Source organism: Hevea brasiliensis, chromosome 12 (assembly GCF_030052815.1).
Source record: "Hevea brasiliensis isolate MT/VB/25A 57/8 chromosome 12, ASM3005281v1, whole genome shotgun sequence".
In the NCBI taxonomy this organism is placed as follows: domain Eukaryota; kingdom Viridiplantae; phylum Streptophyta; class Magnoliopsida; order Malpighiales; family Euphorbiaceae; genus Hevea; species Hevea brasiliensis.
In genome coordinates, this window is record NC_079504.1 from 25,974,148 (window position 1) to 25,995,535 (window position 21,388).

Consider the following 21,388-nt stretch of genomic DNA (forward strand, 5'->3'; position numbering starts at 1 on the left):
TCATTATCAATGCCCAAGAAACCTATAACAAATTATAAAAGCTGGATGCAACGAGAGTATACTGGTTAGACAGCCATATGTCTACCATGTATACATCTGTTAGGCATGAGGCCAGCTGTCGGGCACGAGACTCACTGTCAGGCTTGTAAAGCCAGAAATAAAGTAGGCACAATGGCCAGTAAGTAGGCATATAGCTTGTAGAATAATCTAAAGGAGCAGAAGCATGAAAAACACAAGTTTATATCATTGAATTCAAAATTTTTTCACCTAGGGTCACATGCATCATGCAAGATTCATTTTTATCTATTTGATTTCAATGATAAACAGCATATTAAAACTCTTTTAATGTGTTTTGGATCTAGATTTGCCATTTAAGATTTTAGAATTAATTAGATTAATTCATTATAACCCTAGATTAGATCAAGAACAAGTGCATTAACCTTTTGATGCACTGCAGTGTGTTTGGCACCTTTGGGATACTCCTTAGGATACCAGGTGTTGTCCCTCTAACTTGTTCACACCAAGATCACCAATGGCAGCCCTTGAATAGCTTCTAAATTTTTCCCAATCAATTAGAAAATCAAGTTTTGCCTTTTGAGAGATTACAGATGTAAACATGACATTAGAAACGATTTCTAGTATTTTTAATTCAAGAGATTGTTGTCTAATCTCTTTGAATTGATGAGAGATGAAGAAGAAGAGAAAGAATGACAGCTAAGGGTGGCGGCACAAAGAGATGAATGACAGCTTATGTTTTTGTTCTTTCATCCTTACACTTATATAGCTAGGTTACCACTTAAAACCCTTACCACATGTCACCCTCTGATTGGTTCTAGGTTTAATTGACCCAATCACATTGTGCCAAGTGTCAAACCTATATTTAATCTTGACTTTGATCATCTTACATGATTAAAAGACATTTGGCAAGCTTATGTGTAGTGCCATGTGTCACCATCTCATGGTGCCACGTGTCACTCTGTGAAATGACCAAAATACCCCTGCGTCTTAATTTTGAGTTCTCAACCCAAAATAATTATTTCTCTTCTTCTAATCAATTTATATCAAATATAAATTAATTAATTAATTTATCAATATCAATAGACCTTTTCTATTACACATAAATATATTATGTAAACGGAAAAGTGAAAATGCCTTTTATTAATAAAAACATGTACAAGATACATACTAAATGATATGCTCTAGGGCATACTACTAACACAATCATACCAGACATATATTGTCAGTTTATGATTTTCTCGGTAGGCAGTATTGCTATTTGTAGTTCCTAATTAGTATACCAATTTATCCAAACTAAATAAATAAGTCTAGGTATACTATGGGCAATTAAACATTTTTAATTATTTTAGTACTATTTACTGTCACTATTTTCTGGTACTGTTTAGTAGTACCATTAATTTCATATTAATAGGATATTAGTCCCAATTTACATATTCATATCATTTTTAATATTTAATAAGTCTTATGAGTATTTTAATTATCATGTATAGCATTTTTCCATGAACCTTTCTGTAGGTTCATTTTGATGTATTAATTTATTTAGGAATTTGACTAGGTTAGGATGTCTATCTAATCATACTTCCTTCATAACAATTGCTCCTCTACGTTTAAACTTAAATTTCAGTTTTTGAATCACTCAAGTTGGGGTTATAGAACTCAAGTTATGGTTAAAATACCATAATTGGTTCATTTGTCTCTAAGCTGTCCAGAATTGGCAATTCCTGGTCAATAAACTTTGACCAGTTATTTGATCTTTTTATGGTCATTTTTAGACTTAGGTTCCTTCATAAGATTTGTTCCTCTATGTCTTAGGGACTCCCAGGTACAATTTCATAATTTTTCAAGGTTGGTGTAGTGAGTTATGGTCAATGTATTGATTTGGACTCTTAATCCTATAAAGGCAATAGTCAAACTTCATGGCAGTATGTTTGACTCTCTTTTTAGGGTCTTTACACTTAGAATTTGACAAAGTTGTCTAAATCAATGTTGTAGCCCTAAGTATCATGTTTCTAGATCATATTGGCACATCTCAAATGGAATTTCCTAGTGGGAGTTATGGCCAAATGAACACACAGGTATCAAATGGCATTCTGGGTTCAACTTAACATTTTCCAGATTTCAATTCCTAACTTTGGCTAATATTTTTCTAGGATGCAATTGGTTTTGGAGCTTGGTCAAAACATAAAAATTGTTGAGCTATGTGTTATAAAACTTTTGGCACTGGTTTCACTCAATTTGCAACTTTGGAGACCAAGTTATGGCATTTTTGCCAAAACTGGTCAAGCATACCAAAGGAACAGTGTTTTGGTCAATTCCTGGGTTGGCAGTTTTAGTGACCCAACTTGTGCTAACAATTTGACTTGATTAAAGGCAAAACTGGGTCAAGTGGTCTTCATGAAAAGTGTAGCCCTATATCTAAGCTTTCCATTTATGTAAATTTTAGATCATTTGGACCAGTATAGAGAGAGTTATGACCAAATGAACACGTACTATTCATTTAGTCATTTTCTAGGTTTTAGTGTTTGGTCATCCGGGTTTGGGCAGAAAATTGGTCATGATTTTGATAGAATTTGGGCATAGTGTCTACATGAAAAATGGGCTATTTTGAGTCTAATTTCACCTCCAATTGGCCTCATATCAATTGGAGTCATACATTTTCAGTTATGATTCAATAAAAGGACTGGACTCATTAAGTCCCAACCTGCAGAAAATCAAACTCCCAAACATTTCAACTCATCACACATTCTTATGGAACTATTTTTCATCACTTAAAAGTAACAAACCTCAAGTTTCATGACTGTTAAAAATTAAGGGTTCTTTTCTTCAAATTTTCTTTTCAATTTCATGCAAATTTTCTCTAGATTTAGCATGATATTCACGCTTAAAGAAGAGATTAAAAGTTTAAAGCACTAACCTTTATAGTGACCCAACTTCAAGCTTCCTAAACTTTAACTTTTCTCCTCTTTATGGGTATCTATAGCTTCCTTAGGGTGTGGGGAGGATTTTTAATGAAGTGAGCTATGGGTTTTGATGTGTGGAGAAGGGGAGATTCAAGCTTGAAGCTTGAACAAAAATGGTGGGAGAGAGGACTAGGGTGGACGGCAAGAGAGAGGGAAGAGATGGAGAAGATGACTTGGTTGGTGAGTTTTGTCTCTTATGCTTTATATATATATATGTGTGTGTGTGTGTGTGTACTTAATTTGTTTCAAATTTTCATAAACCTTTTTCTTTTCTTTTCCTTTCTTCTTTTTTCTTTTTTTTTTTTTTTCTTTTCTTCTTCTTTCTCTTTTCTAATTCCATTCATAAGTTTTAATTCATATTAATTATTTTAATTCTCTCAAATTTTAAATTTTTGATACTTAGGTCAAAATTCACCTATGGGGGGTGAAATGATCAAAATACCATTCATGGCGCATATTGGGTTATTTTTACTATTTTTGTACTAATTAATAAATTCTCTAAATTTTTCCTATATTTTCTTTATATTTATTTCTTCAATTTATGCCTGCTCACTATAATTTAGGCGTAGTTCCAGACATTTTGACTGTCCAAACAGATAATAGTCATCGAAACAGTAAAATGTATGGACTACCTATGGTGAGAGCGTTACATGGACAGTTCCAGCATAGAGCTTAGTCAGTATTTCTCTTTTCTCTCTTAAGCCATTTGTAAATTGAATCCTTTTTCTCTCTATACACAGAATAATTTTTAATGCGTAAAGAGAATAATTTTACACTTTGCATAAGAGAGGAGAGAAAAATATTGATTAAGTGCTATGCGGGAGCTATTTACATCAATTTATAACTGAAAAATCAGTAATTGAGAGTCAGAGGGATTTTACTGTACAAACTTTGAAAGTTTAGAGGGTTTTATGTTACATTTTAAAGTTAAAGAACTATAGTGTTGCAACTATATAAGTTCAAGGACAGTTGTTGAAATTTATTAATTTTAAAATTAATAAAATAATTTAAAATTATGTTATAAAATACTCACATGGAGTTAAATACTTTGCCATCTCTCTTCTTTTTATATATTTAAATTTTCATAGTTATGGCAAATAAAAAATTTATATTAATATTCAATTTTCATTATTTTTTGATATTTTTTATTGTATAATTAATAAATAATTAATATTATTACTTTGGTCAATATTAATCATGTTATATTGTTTTTTTATTATTTAGAAAAAATTTTATAATTATATATATATATGCACCAAGTAATTTCATTAAATTCTCTCTATTTTTTATTAATTAATTTTATAATTTTTTAAAATTATGATTAAGTTATTAATTCTCTAATTATGTACATATAAGTTATAAATTATTTAATTATTACACTTTAATATTATAATAAGTAGCTATTATTATTAATAATAATAATATTATTATTATTATTAAAAATGCTTAGAAAGCTCAATTTAATTAAAGATAAGAAAAACTAAGAGTTAATTAGATTAGTTTATTAATTATACCCAATAAATACATATGCTAATTTTATATATGTTTCATTCTCGCTTTTTGATGAGGAGGTGGTCTAAATTTTTGTAAAACAAATTCAAGAGAAGATAGAATTTTAAATCTATCACATTTATACCAAGTGATAATTTTAATTAAATTTATTGATGATAATTTTTTATATATTTTTTAAACAGTTGTAATGTATAATTATTATATAATTTAATTTTCTAAATACAATCCTTAATAATTTTGATCTTCTAAATTTAAATGATGAAAAAACATTAATTACTAAACATAATTGTCATTCATTATGAGGTTTCCTAATTTTTAGTTTAAAAATGTCAATTGCAATTACTTTAAAAGAAATTTAAATATTTTTAAATACATTTTATTACAATTAAATTTAGTATTTAATTGCTGATGATTTGGTAACTATAAGACATTTAATTTTAAAATTCAATGATTATTATTATTACTATCCAATTATTATCACAACAGAATGTTTAATTTCCTTAAAAATATCTGCTCCAAATTAGAATAAAGTATATTTGAATTTTTTTGAAAAATTAATGATTGATTTTTTAAACATGTCTAATTATTAAAGGTAATGCTTATCTATTAATTTTTATTTTTTTTAAATCTAATTATTGAAGGTAATGCTTATCCATTAATTTTTATTTTTTTTTTAAAAGAGAAAAGTCATCATTAAGTTTTTTCCTTATATTTTCATGTTCCTTAATTTTTAATTTAAAAATATCAATGACAGTAAAATCAAGACCATATTTATTTTCAAGAAAAATCAATATTTAAAAGTTTTCTCTCTTCCTTTTATATATTTAATAAATTTTAATTTACTTTAATAATAATAATAATAATAATAATAATAATAATAATATTATTATTATTATTATTATTATTATTATTATTATATACAAAGAATAACTTATAACCATTAAAAAAAAACTTATAACTATTAAAGTCATTGATTTGAGAGCAATTGTCAATTTATTTGGCCAAAATTTATTACTAACGTTTTAGAGTTTTAATATTTTAAATAGCAACATTAAAATTTTTTTAATTAAAAAATTTTTTTTTATTAATAATGAAAATTTTCTTTATTTTTTATATTTATGTATATTATCGTGCATAGCATAAATATTAGTACAAATATTTTACTAATTTTTTTTTTTTTACGTAGAAAAGACAGACAACTGCTCAGTGATAGGAATGGATCGCTGTTAAAACTATAACAATTTTAACAGAGTCCTTGTTCCTATATAAGCGATGTACACACCTAATTCACAACCAATATGAGATCCCGAAAGATTAGCTCATGGGGGCACGCCCACTAACTCGGGGACCTCATCCCACAGCTATATCGGAAATAAGACTTCTCACTTATTTTCACTCGCAAGGTTCCGTTTTTATTTAGGTAGAAAAGATAGACAACGGCTCAGTGAAGGGAATGAATCGCTATTAAAACTATGACAATTTTAACAGAGTTCTTATTCTCATATAAATAATGCACACATTCGATCTACAACTAATGTGGAATTCCGAAGCATCTACTAGTAATTACTAATGAGAAAATAGGGAAAAAGGATTTTCCCCATTTCAGTTTTTCAGAGGCTCTATTTATCAGCATTTTAATTTCTAAATTTATTGTAACTTTATCATTTACCTTTTTTTTATTCATTGGCTCACTTTTCATTCTCATTACATTCATCGCAGATGTTTTTGCCATATTGGCATATTATTGCGGTGCACTGCCCTACCACTGCCAAATGATATTATTAAAAAATATTTAGAAAGAAAACTTGTTGAAAAGGTTAATCTTAGGGTCTAAAGAAATTTGCCATTTATAAATAGCGTTGCTTTGGTGCGCTCAGTGCAAGCATTCGGATAAAATATAAGTGGCGATTTCTTTATATTTGATTTCGACCATCTTTATACTCGTATAAAATAACTTATTGCTTTTTCAACATGCTAGCTAAAAATGAAGGAGAAGTTTTCCGTCCATTGGCAAACTTTCCCCCTACTGTCTGGGGGTATAGTTTTGCCAAATTTCCTCTTTTAGATCCTGTAAGTCTCTTCAGCATTTTTCCCCTTAAATATGTTAGGCCCTATTTCATTAAAATGTATATATGTTGCTTAATATATGTGTATAATGGAATTTTATGTTTATTTAACAGGAATTCGAATCATATACCAAAGAAGTGGAAGTTCTTAAACAAGAGGTTAAATATATGTTAATACAATCCACAGAAAAGTTAACTGACAAGATTGAATTTATCAATTTGTTATATCATCTTGGTGTGTCATATCATTTTGAAAATAAAATTGATGAACAATTAAATGATATTTTCAATGTCCTTCCTGATCTTCTTGCTCAAAATGACTATGACCTCCACACTTTGGCAATTTCATTTCAAGTTTTCCGACAACATGGATACAAAATGCCTTGTGGTAAGTACCTAACCATAGGCTTAGAAATTTATTGTCATGTTCTGATTATACTTTTTTCTTATTTACCATAATTCTTTAATATCTGCTTGTGTGATATGGATCAATTATTATGAAGCAGATGTATTTAACAAATTCAAGGACAGCGATGGAGGGTTCGACAAAACCATCAGCAGTGATGTAAAAGGCCTCCTTAGTTTATACGAAGCTACCTTTCTGAGTGTGCATGGGGAAGATATTTTAGATGAAGCTCTTGCTTTTACAAGGCAACACTTGGAAACCTTAGTTGCTCAATCAAGCCCTCGTCTAGCAGAACATATAAGGAATGCTCCCCTGCGACCATTCTATCAAGGCATTGAAAGAATAAAGACTAGGCAATACATTAGCTTCTACGAAGGAGATGAGTCTCGAAATGAAACTCTTCTCAAATTTGCAAAGTTGGATTACAATAGACTGCAATTCTTGTACAAACAAGAGCTAGCCTTGCTTTCAAGGTAAATTTTATTTTTCCATTTTCTGTTTGACTGGGCACTTCTACACATGCTCTGTTACTGTATTGCTATCATTAAATATGTGTACAGAGGATATGAGATAAGGTTACAAAGAGTTGATCATCAAGGATAAATTAATTGAATGTCATGTTATATTTCAGCTGGTGGAAAGACTTAAATCTTGCGGAAAAGCTCCCTTATATAAGAGACAGAGTTGTGGAAGTGTATCTGTGGGCAGTTGCAGCCCATTTTGAGCCTGAATTTGCTCTTGCTCGACTGATGATCGCCAAGTATACAAAAATGGTATCGGTGGTAGATGATACATACGATGCTTATGGTACCATTGATGAACTCCAACGTTTTACAGATGCATTTGATAGGTTTGTTATATACTTGTTGTTGGTACCTAAAAACAATTAAATAATTAATTAGTATAACTTATCTAAACATTTTTATTTTCCTTCAAAAAATTCAGATGCAATGCTGATGCTATTGATGATGTGCCAGAATATATGAAAGTTATTTATAAGGGTCTCTTGAAACTTTTTGACGAAACAGAAAGTGCTGGCAATGGAAAAATGTCCTCTAGAACCTCTTATGCAAAGGAGAAGGTAAGATTTGCCAAAAAGGTTTTCCATCGTAATTGAGAGTTAATTCAGTTAGTAAGACTTAATAAGCACTCTCCTTAGATCGAGAGTTCGAGTCTTACCAACGATCTGTAATCTCTCAATGAGGTTAAGCGTAATATTTTTTTATGAGCAAAAATTTTATTAATAATTAAGCTCCTTTCCTCCTTTGATTGAACATCAACAAGATTCGAAGCTATGTGCCGCTATGCTAGTGCGGATACATATGTGAGCTTTCGTCCCTTCTCTTTCTATGCTGAATAAGAGACCTCACTCAGAAAGAGGAATAGATTTCCCGAACCGGAAGCAAACGAAAGAGGGGAAGCTGGGATTATCTTTTATAATTTAGAAGCAAACTACTTACTGGAAAGTTAATTTATGTACTAAACACATTTATATCATACTTATTGGGAAGTAGTATTTTTAACCAAACAATGCTTATTAAGTAGTATTTGCATCATACTTCTTGTGTTGTTTGATATATTATTATTATTATTATTATTATTATTATTATTATTATTATTATTATTGATGTTTTACTTTTCGATGTCATGATTAGTTCAAAGATGTTACAAAAGCATACTTTGTTGAGGCAAAGTGGTTTAATGAAGGGTATGTGCCATCAATGAAAGAATATATAGAGAATGGATTAATCACAAGCACTTACAGTGTGCTTCCAGCAGCATCCTTCATTGGAATGGAAAACATTATGGGAAGCAAGGAATATGAGTGGGTGGAAAGTAATCCAAAAACTGTTATAGCTTCCAAGTTAATTTGTCGTTTGATGGATGACATAACCACTCGTGAGGTATGATATATATTTGATTGCGATAAATTTTTTATATGCACTTTTTTTCCAGAATTTTAATATTAAGCATCGGCTAAAATATATATCATAAATTAATATTTGAAGGGTGAGCAAAAGAGAGGACATTGTGCTTCAAGTGTAGAGTGCTATATGAAAGAACATGGTGTCTCAGAAATGGAGGCAATTGCAGAAATTCAGAAAATGTGTGCAAATGTATGGAAGGACATGAACGAAGAATGCATGAAGCCAACTGCTGTCCCAAGGGTTCTTCTCAAATATTATGTTAACCTTGCACGAGTAATAGACTTTGTTTACAAGTACATGGATTCCTACACACATTCCTCAAGTCTCAAAGAGGACGTCCACTCATTGTTTCTTGAGCCCCTGCCCCTGTAAACACCTACTGCTTCTTTTCAGCTGGGTCCCTAGTGGGATTAATTAAATAAGCTAAGATTTTATGGAATTGTTGTTTGGTGTTTCAAGTGTGTTGTCATGGTCTTTTTGGTTTGTTTCAAAGTTGGTGCTTAGACTTGTTGAATAACTTATATAAAGATTGTTATATTGGTCAGGTTTTTCCACTTAACATTGCAAGTTTCACTTAACATGGAACTTGTTTTGTTAAGTTTTTCCTGATTTTTTATTAGTAATAAATTTGATTTATATATTAAACTAGCTTGTTTAATGGCCTAATAAATAATTATGTATATATGAATTTTATTGAAATAATGGGTTGATATTTTACAGCAAGTCACATATCTGTATCTTATTTTTGTAGTCTCATTATATATCATATTATATTCTATATAAACTTTTCTTGTGTAATTTATTTATCTAATTATCCCTTAAAAAACAATCAGTTTTGTAATCGAGTTTTATATTTGATTAAAATAAATTGTTATTAATAATCAATTTATAATTGGTTGCTAATCGATATTAGAAAAATCTTGAATATATGATTAACAACTAATTAAGAAATCAGTTGTTAAAATCAGTTGCTAACAATAATTAATTTAGAGAATTGATTGTTAAATTAAAGAATTATTTCAATTGTCTCCAAAATTTAACAACTGATTTGCGATCATTGCTAAAAGCAATTGCTATTAGCAACCGAATCAATTGCTAAATTTAGAGCTTTTTTTAAAAGCTTTAAATTTATAACTGATTCCTTATCAGTTGCTATCAACAATCGATTTTTGTAGCCAACTTAAATCGGTTGTTAATAGTAACTAATTTTTGTAACCGATTGCTATATTTTCTCCAAAAAATTTTCATTAATTTTTTTAATTTGAAATCAATTTGTGAATCAGTTACTAACAGTAACCGATTTTTACAACCGACAGGGAATTGGTTACAAAATTTTCCTTTAAAAATTATCATCCAATTTAAAAAAAAAATTAATAATTTACAATTGGTTGCTAATTCATTTATATAAATTATTACTCATTTTCTTTCTACGCTACTCATTTTCTCTCTCTCTCTCTCTCTTTTTTCTTTTCTCTCATTTTCTTATTCATCTATTTTTTTATAATTTTTTCATTTCTAATCTATTTTTTTCATATATTTTCTTATTCATCATATTTTTATTTCTCATTTTTCTTAATTATATTTTTCTTTCTTATCTATTTTACTTCATCATTTTTTTTTTCATTTTTCTTTGTCATCATCTTTTTCTTTCTTATTTTTCTTCATCTTCTATTTCTTTCCCATCTAATTTATTTTTCATCTTCTTTTTCTTTATTATCTTTTTTATTTAATTTGTTTTTATTATAATTTATTTTTTATTCATATATTTATTTTAGTAAATTATTTGTATTACTGATTTTTTTCTTAATTTTTTGTTATAATATATATATCATTTTTTTAATAATTTGTCTTATAAATATATTTTTATATTTTATTTTTGTTATTATTTTGATTAATAATTATTATTAGTAATTTGTTTTTGATAATTTTTTATTTTAATTTTGTAGTACTAATTTTTTATTAATAACTTATTATTTTAGTAATTTTTAGAATAATTTATTTATGAGAATTTTTATTTATTATTTGGAAATTTAATTTTTAAAAAATTTTTTAAATTAACAATCGACAAATCAGTTGCAAATAGCAACTGACTTACAAAGTGACTGCAAAATTGTCAAACTAAAGGCACTAATTTTTTTTAACCGATTATGTAGTAACAATAATTTTTAATAAAAATTATATATATTTTTTAAAATTTCATTATTTTAACAATTGATTCAATTTTCTACTATTTACAATCGATTTTTAGTTGCTAAATAATCAATCAACAACTAGTTTTATTGCAACAGACTAAATCGATTTTAATAGATTATCAACTAATTTAGTCAGTTATTAATACTTTTTTTTATTTAGTGTATTTTTCTTTTTACATTCTCTTTTTAATTTTTTATATTTTGAATTAAATGATAAACAAAATTAAGTTAAATTTCTTGAAAAGTATGTTTAAATATTATGAAAAATATAAATTTAGTTATCTAGCAAGGAAAGAAAAAAAAAAAACAAATAGAAGTTTTTGTGGAATAAATCAGCGATTTTAAGTCTTGAGATATGTTAATAGCCCAATAGTGCATGTTTAATTAGTATAAATTTTTTTTCACCATATTTTAGTGCCTCATATTTTAAATTAGGTTACACATTATTTTTTAAATTTTAAATAATTAATTGTATTTTAATTTTGAATTAATTGTTACAATATATATAAAACTCTTCAACCCCACAATATTCTATATTTTTAAAAAATGTAGGATTACTAAATACAGTTCCTATAAATATATATTAATATTAGCATATAATTAAAAAAAGGAAAATTTTTAATTTTTTTTCATGTATTTTGAGCAGGGTAATTGGGTCCTAAAAAATCTTTTTTATTCATCATTTCTAAAATTAAAATTATTTTAATTTTAAATTTCAATTAAATGAGGACTATTTTTTAAATAAAAAACCAAAAGCAAGATCACCCAGTCACCCACGTATGCGATATGCATAAAAAAATAAAAATGGACTTGTTTTTTAGCTGAAAATAAAAATGGACTTGGCTTCATGCATTTGTCCTCACTTGGCAGACACCGTCACTGTGGACCCGAGCCACCTTGTATTTTATTTTAAAGTGCCTTTCTCATGGGCGGCTACATTTATGCACATGCATCCCAAGTAGCTTCAATTTTTTATTATTATTTTTTCATCAATTATTTTTTTATAACTATATTTTAAATAATTTGATTTGATTATAATTTTAAATAATATTTAATAATATATTATTGCATAAATATAAATAAATTAATTTTAAATTTATAAATAAAAATAAGTTAGTTTAGTGAGTATGTTTACAAGCTTATTTAATAAATTTATAAATAAACTTGTCTAATTAATTGACTCATAAATTTATTTATAATTAACGAAATTGATACAAGTCATAAAAGACTGTTAAACAAAATCGAAAAAACTTGTTTACAAGTAATATAAATGAATTGGTTTGTAAATTTTAATGAGCCTAATTTTTGTTAAAAAAGCAAATTAAGTTAAATTAAATTTTTATCAAATTATGCTTTTAAAAAAAAAAAAAAAAGAACAGGAGAGGCAATCTTTATATTCCCAAGCCATTCACATTGCTACCTTTAATTTAAAATTTTTATTCAATATAATTATTGTACATATAAATATTTAATCATAATTAATGATTACGATGAAATCCATATAAGACCCATCACCATTACAACCAATAATTACATTAAAATGATTGTATATGCATCGACTTCATTACATAACTTATCCTTAATTTGGCATCCTTCTCCATATGTGTGGTTTATTGCTTTATAGTCTATTTGATTAGGTCTTGAATCTTCTAAAACTAATTCCACATCATTTACATTATAATTCTACATGCAAAGACTCAACAACCAAAAGTTCAAATAGATTTTTCTTCCATTATAGTTGTCAGTAACATCAATACCAACAAGGCTCAGCCACTTCATGGTTGGCATCGATTTTGATTCAATAAGATTTCAGTTGGACTCAAGGATCATTAAATTATACTAAATTTTTATACATTATTTATTTAATTTTTAATGTAAAAATTTAAAAGAATCTAAATAAAAATACAATTTAAATTTTAAATAATAGGAAAAAAATAATTTTTGAATAGGGCCGATTCTAATTTGAAATTGCCACTAGAAGAAGACGTGTGAATTGCATTTGGAGATGTGTTTTACACGTGGAAAAATATATCTAAATCAAAGAATTTATAATAAGTTACTCGTAGGTGGTATCATGAATTTTGAGCACATGTTATTCACTCTCCTCTTTGCACTTCTGTTAATTTTAATAATTTTAGGCATTTCTACCAGTGAAGGGAAATATATTATATTATATTACATTATATTATTCATTAAGGTACAATTTTTCTGTTCATCATCTTTTTTTTTTTTTTTGTCGTATTTGGTAGAATATTATCTATTCGAGGTTACAATATATAAGGAATGGGTGACATATTATTCTGTGGGAATTCAATGACTTTGTCAAAATTACAACCACATATTTATTAATTGATTAATGACGGTTTAATTATTTGTACATAAAAATGTATTTATTGATAGTTTTAAAGATATTAAATATTTAATGATGGATATTAATATAATATTTTTTACTTTTTAAATAATATTTTATTATTGAATTTTTATATGACTCATAAAAATTTTCATACAAAAAAATATTCAAAAAATAAACTTTTTTATATTAATTTCATGTGTAATTTCTATTTATATTTGCGAAATTACACTCAAATTAAAATAACAAAATAATTTACATCTTCCCATCAAAACTAAAATATATTAAAAATGCCAAAACAGTATAACACACTATTTTCTTTCCATCTCATATTGTTTGTTGATATTTATTAATTTTAGTTATCCAATATTTATAATAAATATAAGTAAAAGATTTATGCTTCCAAAATATTCCATTCTTGATTTCACATCATCACCACTTGGTTGAAAACTTGGGAAAACCCTTAATGCTATATAGATAAAGAATAGCATAATCTCATCAGGGCAATTTGCATAATCTCATAAGGGCTCTTTCGTCCATACTGGTCCTATCACTGCCAAATGAAATTATTAAAAACCTAATGATAAATTATATACTATAAGTGCCCATTTCCCCACTATTAAAACGTGTTCAAATTTCACAACGTCACCATATTTGTGAAAAATAAAGAGGTTGCAGCATCTATAAATAGCAGTGGTTTGATTCGCTCCGTGCAGGCATATTCATAAATTATAAGCCAGCTAACTTGCTATTTTAATGATGGCCATTGTAGCTAATAAGGAGGAAGAAGTTTTCCGCCCATTAGCAAACTTCCCCCCCACTCTCTGGGGGTATAGTTTTGCTAAATTTTCTTTTTTAGATCCTGTAAGTCTCTTCAGTCAATTTTTTTCCCTTTTAAGTTTGTATTTATTTTCATTGGGAATTCTTTATGCACTATTTCATTAAAATATACTTGTTAAGTGTATAAATACTGCTCAATATATACGTATAATGGGATTTTATTTTTACTTAACAGGAATTTGAATCATACACTAAAGGAGTGGAAGTACTCAAACAAGAGGTGATACATATGTTAATGCAATCGACGGAAAAGTTAGCCGATAAGATTGAGTTTATCAACTTATTATGTCGACTTGGTGTATCATATCATTTTGAAAATGAAATTGAAAAACAATTAAATGATATTTTCATTGTCCTTCCTGATCTTCTTTCTAAAAATGATTATGACCTCTACACTTTGGCAATTCTATTTCAAGTTCTCAGACAATATGGATACAAAATGCCTTGTGGTGAGTGCCTAACCATATGCTTAGAAATTTATTGTCATGTTGTGATTGTATAATCCATATTACACTGATACTTTCTTGTGTGATGTTGATCAATTATTATGAATCAGATGTATTTAACAAATTCAAGGACAGCGATGGAGGATTCAAGAAAACCATCAGTAGTGATGTGAAAGGCCTCCTTAGTTTATACGAAGCTACCTTTCTGAGTGTTCATGGAGAAGATATTTTAGATGAAGCCCTTGCTTTTACAAGGCAACATTTGGAAACCTTAGCTGCTCAATCAAGCCCTCGTCTAGCAAAACGTATAAGGAATGCTCTTCTGCGACCATTCCACCAAGGCATAGAGAGACTAGAGGCTAGGCAATACATTTGCTTCTATGAAGGAGATGAGTCTCGAAATGAAACTCTCCTCAAATTTGCAAAGTTTGATTACAATAGACTGCAATTCTTTTACAAACAAGAGCTAGCCTTGCTCTCAAGGTAACAAAATTCGAACCTGTAATTTCAATGTTCTGGAAGCAATTTCTAGTACTATCGCTGTCCAAAGTTGATCATCAAGAACAAATTAATTAATTGAATGTCATTTTATATTTCAGCTGGTGGAAAGACATAAATCTTGCGGAAAAACTTCCTTATATAAGAGACAGAATTGTGGAAGTGTATCTGTGGGCAGTTGCAGCCCATTTTGAGCCTGAATATACTCTTGCTCGACTGATGATCACCAAGTATACGAAAATGTTATCGGTGGTAGATGATACATATGATGCTTATGGTACCATTGATGAACTCCGACGCTTTACGGATGCATTTCAGAGGTTTGATATACATACCTAAATAACAAAGAAAATGATAGCTAAACACATTTAATTAATTAATTAGTATAACTTGTCTAACCATTTTTATTTTCCATCAAAAAATTCAGATGCAATGCTGATGCTATTGATGAGGTGCCAGAATATATGAAAGTTATTTACAAGGGTCTCTTGAATCTTTTTGACGAAACAGAAAGTGCTGGCAATGAAGAAATGTCCTCTAGAACCTCTTATGCCAAAGAGAAAGTAAGATTTGCCAAAAAGGTTTTTCATCTATGAGTTACTCAATTCATTTTAGGCTCAATATTATTATTATTATTATTATTATTATTATTATTATTATTATTATTATTATTATTATTATTATTATTATTATTATATAATTGATGTTTTACTTTTGGATGTTATTATTAGTTCAAAGAAATTGCAAGAGGATACTTTGTTGAGGCAAAGTGGTTTAATGAAGGGTATGTGCCATCAATGGAAGAGTACATAGAGAATGGATTAATCACAAGCACTTACAGTGTAATTCCAGCAGCATCCTTCATTGGAATGGAAAATGTTATGGGAACCAAGGAATATGAGTGGGTCGAAAATAATCCAAAAACTGTTATAGCTTGCAAGTTAATTTGCCGTTTGATGGATGACATAACCACCCGTGAGGTATGACAATTTGGATTTTATAATTTTATGCAGGAGTAATTTGGATTTTTAGATTCTGATATGGGCCGTGAAGGCTAAATTAATTATAATTTTATGATTTACAATTTTGGCATCGTAATTAATTATAATTAAGCATCCTCTCAAAGACGAAATTAATATTTGAAGGATGAGCGAAAGAGAGGACATTGTGCATCAAGTGTGGAGTGCTACATGAAAGAACATGGTGTCTCAGAAATGGAGGCAATTGCAGAAATTCAGAGAATGTGTGCAAATGCATGGAAGGACATGAACGCGGAATGCATGAAGCCAACTGCTGTCCCAAGGGTTCTTCTCAAATATTATCTCAACCTTGCAAGAGTAATAGATTTTGTTTACAAGTACATGGATTCCTATACATATTGCTCAAGTCTCAAAGAGGACGTCTACTCATTGTTCCTTGGGCCACTGCCCATGTAAGCACCTGCCACTTTTCAGCTGTTGGGTCCTTAGTGGGTGTAATTAAATAAGCTAAGATTTGATGGAATTGTTGGGTCCTCAAGTCTCAAAGGGACGTCTGCTCATTGTTCCTTTGATTTGTTGAATAAATTAGGTATCTTGTCAACGTTAAAAGTTATTGGGTTTTTTTTATAAATTTTATTGAAATGGTCCGTTGATATTCTATATCCAAACACGTATCTCTAACTTATTTTTTTAGGCCCATTATATATCAGTATTTAAAATATTCATATATAGCATTCAAATATTTATTGTGCAATTTATTTATCTCATTATTTTTTTTATTTTTATATTTTTCTCTTTTTAATTGTTTGTTATATTTTGAATTAAATGAATTAAAAAAATTACACACACATATATATTTTGGATCAATATGTAAAAAATAAATAATAAAATACTATCAAAATCTGTTAAAAATATAATATTAATAACTTACAATTGTTTTGTTGGAATTTATTATTTTTAATAATTAAGTCATATATAAAATAAATAAGAGCTGCAAAAATGCAATGAAATAGTAAAAAAAATATAATTTCAAAAATTATATAATTTAATTCACACAATTTAATTTTAACACTCTAAAAGGAAATTTCATTTAATTACCTGTCAAAGTATGATGATTGCGCATTAAATGGATTACATTAACGAATTGTCAATTTGATTCTTAATTTTTATAAATTATTTGAACTTAAATTATTTCATTAAATTAAAAAATTCTAGCCGCCTTCTTCTCTAAACTCTCTTATTCTTTACTTTTTTTTCCCCTTCTTTTTGAGCGCTTTGGATGAGTATTTTCATAGGTGATTCTCCTTCCTCTCTTTCTTTTAATAAAATTTTATTGTTTAATTCTTATATGATTCATAAAAAATTTTCATATGAAAAAATATTCCAAAAAAGAATTCTTTTATATTAATTTCATACTATTTGTAAGTGTAATTTTTATTTATATTTGTGAAATTACACTCAAATTAAACTAACAAAATAATTTACTATCTTCCCATCAAAACTAAAATATATTAAAAATACCAAAAATACCAAAATTGCAACACATTATTTTCTTTGTATCTCACACCGTTTATTGATATTTATTAATTTTAGTTATCCAATATTTATAATAAATAAAACTAAAAGATTTATGCTTTCAAAATATCTAAAATTTTGCTGTGGTTTTAATAATTAAATGGACAAAATCAATTCTTTAATATGGTCTAATATTAATTGATATTTACTTTAATTAAAATAAATCTTAATTCTAATTGTATAAGGATTACTTGATAGACGTATCAAAGTCATCTCAAGAAAAACATCTATCGCTAAAGTTTTGTGTGTGAATCACGAAAGTTCAAGAATGAGAAATCAGTTTATCAAATCAAAAGGTTTCTCTCAACTACTAACATGACTTAAGCAAACTCCACATGAGGTACGCTTTCTAAACCTATGAGAATTTATTTGTTCAAAATTCATTACTTGAGTGATTGTTAAATCATACGTTTATTATTCACATTATATTTATGATTTATTATAATGTATTAAAATGATTTTACATGTGGTATCAGAGTCCTAAATTTTGAACAACTAAATTTCTCTACTAAATTTATGATGATAAACATTATGTCGATCTTATTACTTGTTATTAGATCTGGGTAGAATTAAAGTGTATATCGCGAAAGTTTAATGATTAATAATAATAATAATAATAATAATAATAATAATAATAATAAAATTTGGCCGAATTAAGTTCTAGGCATGAAAATTATTAACATGACGAAAACTCGTGCTATACAGAAATTTAAGTTTAGGATCAATTCTTTGCAAAAAAAGAAATTAAGAGAGATAAAATAATAAATAAATACATCAAAATGGCGGAATTATTTTTTTTATGAATTTCAAAATACGTAAAAACGTGTTTGTGATGAAAATGCTTAAAACAAATAAATAAATTAATAAATAAATAAATTAATTAATTAATAAAAATTTTGCTCCAAATTTAATTAGGCTATGAAAGTTCAATAGGATTGAAGAAAACGTGTTGGAAAAAACACTTTTTGGGAACTCATTCTCTCAAAAGCAAGGAAAGTGAAAAAAAAAATTATGTTTTCTACCTAATCTAATTAAGATTTGTAATTAAATCTAATGATTGAACAAATATTAGGTTTATTAAGATGTAAAATTTATATGCATGACTTATGTTATTTATTTTATTTTGTTAATCACCAAAGTGACTAAATTTAAAAAAAAATAATATTAATAGTTTGTTAATAACCAAAGTGGCTGAACTATGAATGATGTTCACATTTACATAAAAATTATTAATAATGCATACTAATAAATGCCTATGATGAAAAATAGATTAATTGATACTCAATACTCATTAAAACTTAAAGATTTTACCCAAAGGTAAATCAATTATTCTATAGTGAAAATTATAGCGACAATAATATTTTATCATATTTATATTGGATGTCCAAAGACAACATGTATATTTGATATATTATTTGTCCAATCAAGTTTAAAGGCACTTAATTTAGAAAAGTATATTATAGCATCTAGACAAAGGAGAACTATAATATACTCTAATTGTTTAAATTGTCTGAATCTATTTTAATTTAAGTATGTATATATTATTTTGTAGCTATTACTCTTCATTCACAAGCTTCATCTATTATTGTATTCAATGGGCTAAACTTCTCTAAATGGTGTAAGCAAGTCAAGTTCCATTTAGGTGTCTTGGAACTTAACTTAACATTATTGGAAGACAAACCCATTGCTATTATAGATGTGATGCCCCTCACCCGTCTACAGTGTAGCCAAGCGAGGAGCGCCACATTCGGTGCCAAAGCACCCTATCTTGTCTTATCATGTTCATTGTAAATTTTTAATATCATTTAAAAACAGATATTTCATATGTGGAAATTTTTTTTTTATAACAATTTATTTCTGTGGATACCCAGGCAGAGCCTCCTCTGTTTAATTGGCATCTGGTGGGTTCTACTAGTTACCTGTTAACAACAATTTCATATCTCTACATGTCATTTCTGCTCATACAATTTCAAGTTCATTCATTCATCTAGAAATTCATATGCAGAAATTTATAACTTTATTTACAATCCAAAATATGTAATTACAATTTTTATTTACATCACAAACTAGTAATTACATCATGATTATACACAGTGAACTAAAATACTAGTCTATACATAGGCCCTACCAAAATACAAAAGACTGGTGAGGTGATTCTGGACTGTATGCAGATCTGGTCAACTGCGATCAGAACACTACTGTGGCGGCTGCTAATCTCTAGTACCTACGCGATGGAAAATCCAACGCGCTAAGCAATTTTCTTAGTGGTGCATAATCTTAAAGCAGAATAACTAAATGATTTAAAATGGCGATAATATGTGTAATTTCATAATTCTAGGTCAATTGTATATTTTATAGCATTTTGGAGGATCTTATTTATGCATATATTTCATTTTCAGTCTCCTTAAACTCATATCAGTGAATTTATTATCAATTCTAAGATATTTATAAATTTCCTACACTTTGGGAACAGTTAAATTTAACAGTATCTTTTCTGTTCATTTCTTATACAGTCTAAGTCATTTATAACTTTTCTGTACTTTTGAAATAAATTAATTATTAGTATCTTTTCTGGGTTTTAATTTCATTCTCTGGCTTTTTAAACTTATATTAGAGTCTTTGGAATCATATCAGTGTATTTTATGTCATATCGGTGTATTTGTGCCCAAGTAACCTATAACAAACTATAATGCTAGATACACGGGAGTATACAGGTTAGACAGCCATATGTCTACCCTGTATATATATGTCAGGCACGAGGCTAGCGGTCAGGCACGAGGCCTGCTGTCAGGCTTGTAAAACCAGAAATAAGGTTAGGCACAATGGCCAATGGGTAGGCATATAGCCTATAGAACAATCATATCAGACATATATTGTCAGTTCATGATTTGCTCTGTACGCAGTACTGCTATCTGTGGTCCTTAATTGGTATACCAATCGATCCAACTATATAAATATAAGCCTAGGCATTCTTTGGGCAAATTAGTACTATTAAGCACTTATAGTTTTATTATTTCATGCTATGTACTATTAAGGGTTTATAACATATTTTTATTTCACTTCATGTACTACCTATGATTTATATCATTTCTATGTTATTATAATGAGAACATAAGTCCAAAGCACTTATTCGTATAACTTATGTATTTATCACTCTCATTATTTTATGTCATGTACTATATATATTTATAGTATTGTTATTTCATTTATGATGAAAACATAGTTTCCAAGTGTATTTTCCTATGACTCGTGTGTTTAGCAAACTATTTAGGTAAATTTATGTTTTATGTATCAACTAATTTCATGTCACCTTGTAGTGGGAAAGTAGGTTCCACATACCTATTTTATGTAATTTAGCATGTAGTGACTTATTAGGGATAAGTCCCTACTAAAAACAATTTAATTCAAGAACCTTTCTTTAGGTTTAGTTTCACTATTTTGACTTTACATATCACATTGAGCAATTAAACATTATTACTTATTTCTTTGAAATGTACATATCACTTTATAGTGGGAAAATAGGTCCTACATACCCTTTCATGTGGTTTAGTGCTTAATGGCTTGTTAGGGTTAAATTCCTACCATAAGATTATTTATCTCATAGACCTTTCTTTGGT

General features: G+C 27.9%; 2 protein-coding genes across 2 annotated transcripts; both read left to right on the forward strand.

Moving 5' to 3' along the window:
- The first annotated feature begins 6,461 nt into the window (after positions 1–6,461).
- LOC110657408 (probable terpene synthase 6) lies at positions 6,462–9,262 on the forward strand. The gene is made up of 7 exons (XM_058130617.1): positions 6,462–6,560; positions 6,671–6,944; positions 7,063–7,435; positions 7,594–7,812; positions 7,908–8,043; positions 8,618–8,866; positions 8,972–9,262. Exons 1-7 carry the CDS (start codon positions 6,462–6,464, stop codon positions 9,260–9,262), a joined length of 1,641 nt encoding a protein of 546 aa, XP_057986600.1.
- A 4,872-nt stretch (positions 9,263–14,134) lies between these two features.
- Positions 14,135–16,856, forward strand: LOC110646647 (probable terpene synthase 6). Its single transcript, XM_058130539.1, has 7 exons — positions 14,135–14,296; positions 14,448–14,721; positions 14,829–15,201; positions 15,318–15,536; positions 15,644–15,779; positions 15,948–16,196; positions 16,362–16,856. Exons 1-7 carry the CDS (start codon positions 14,189–14,191, stop codon positions 16,650–16,652), a joined length of 1,650 nt encoding a protein of 549 aa, XP_057986522.1. The 5' UTR covers positions 14,135–14,188; the 3' UTR covers positions 16,653–16,856.
- Positions 16,857–21,388: the final 4,532 nt, after the last annotated feature.

Excerpts from the sequence above, each read along its gene's own strand:
- LOC110657408 (XM_058130617.1), top strand. The coding sequence starts at position 6,462 with ATGCTAGCTAAAAATGAAGGAGAAGTTTTCCGTCCATTGGCAAACTTT. Across the intron at positions 6,945-7,062 it reads TGGATACAAAATGCCTTGTG|ATGTATTTAACAAATTCAAG; the intron begins GTAAGTACCTAA and ends ATTATGAAGCAG. Across the intron at positions 8,044-8,617 it reads CCTCTTATGCAAAGGAGAAG|TTCAAAGATGTTACAAAAGC; the intron begins GTAAGATTTGCC and ends TGTCATGATTAG.
- LOC110646647 (XM_058130539.1), top strand. The coding sequence starts at position 14,189 with ATGATGGCCATTGTAGCTAATAAGGAGGAAGAAGTTTTCCGCCCATTA. Across the intron at positions 14,722-14,828 it reads TGGATACAAAATGCCTTGTG|ATGTATTTAACAAATTCAAG; the intron begins GTGAGTGCCTAA and ends ATTATGAATCAG. Across the intron at positions 15,780-15,947 it reads CCTCTTATGCCAAAGAGAAA|TTCAAAGAAATTGCAAGAGG; the intron begins GTAAGATTTGCC and ends TGTTATTATTAG.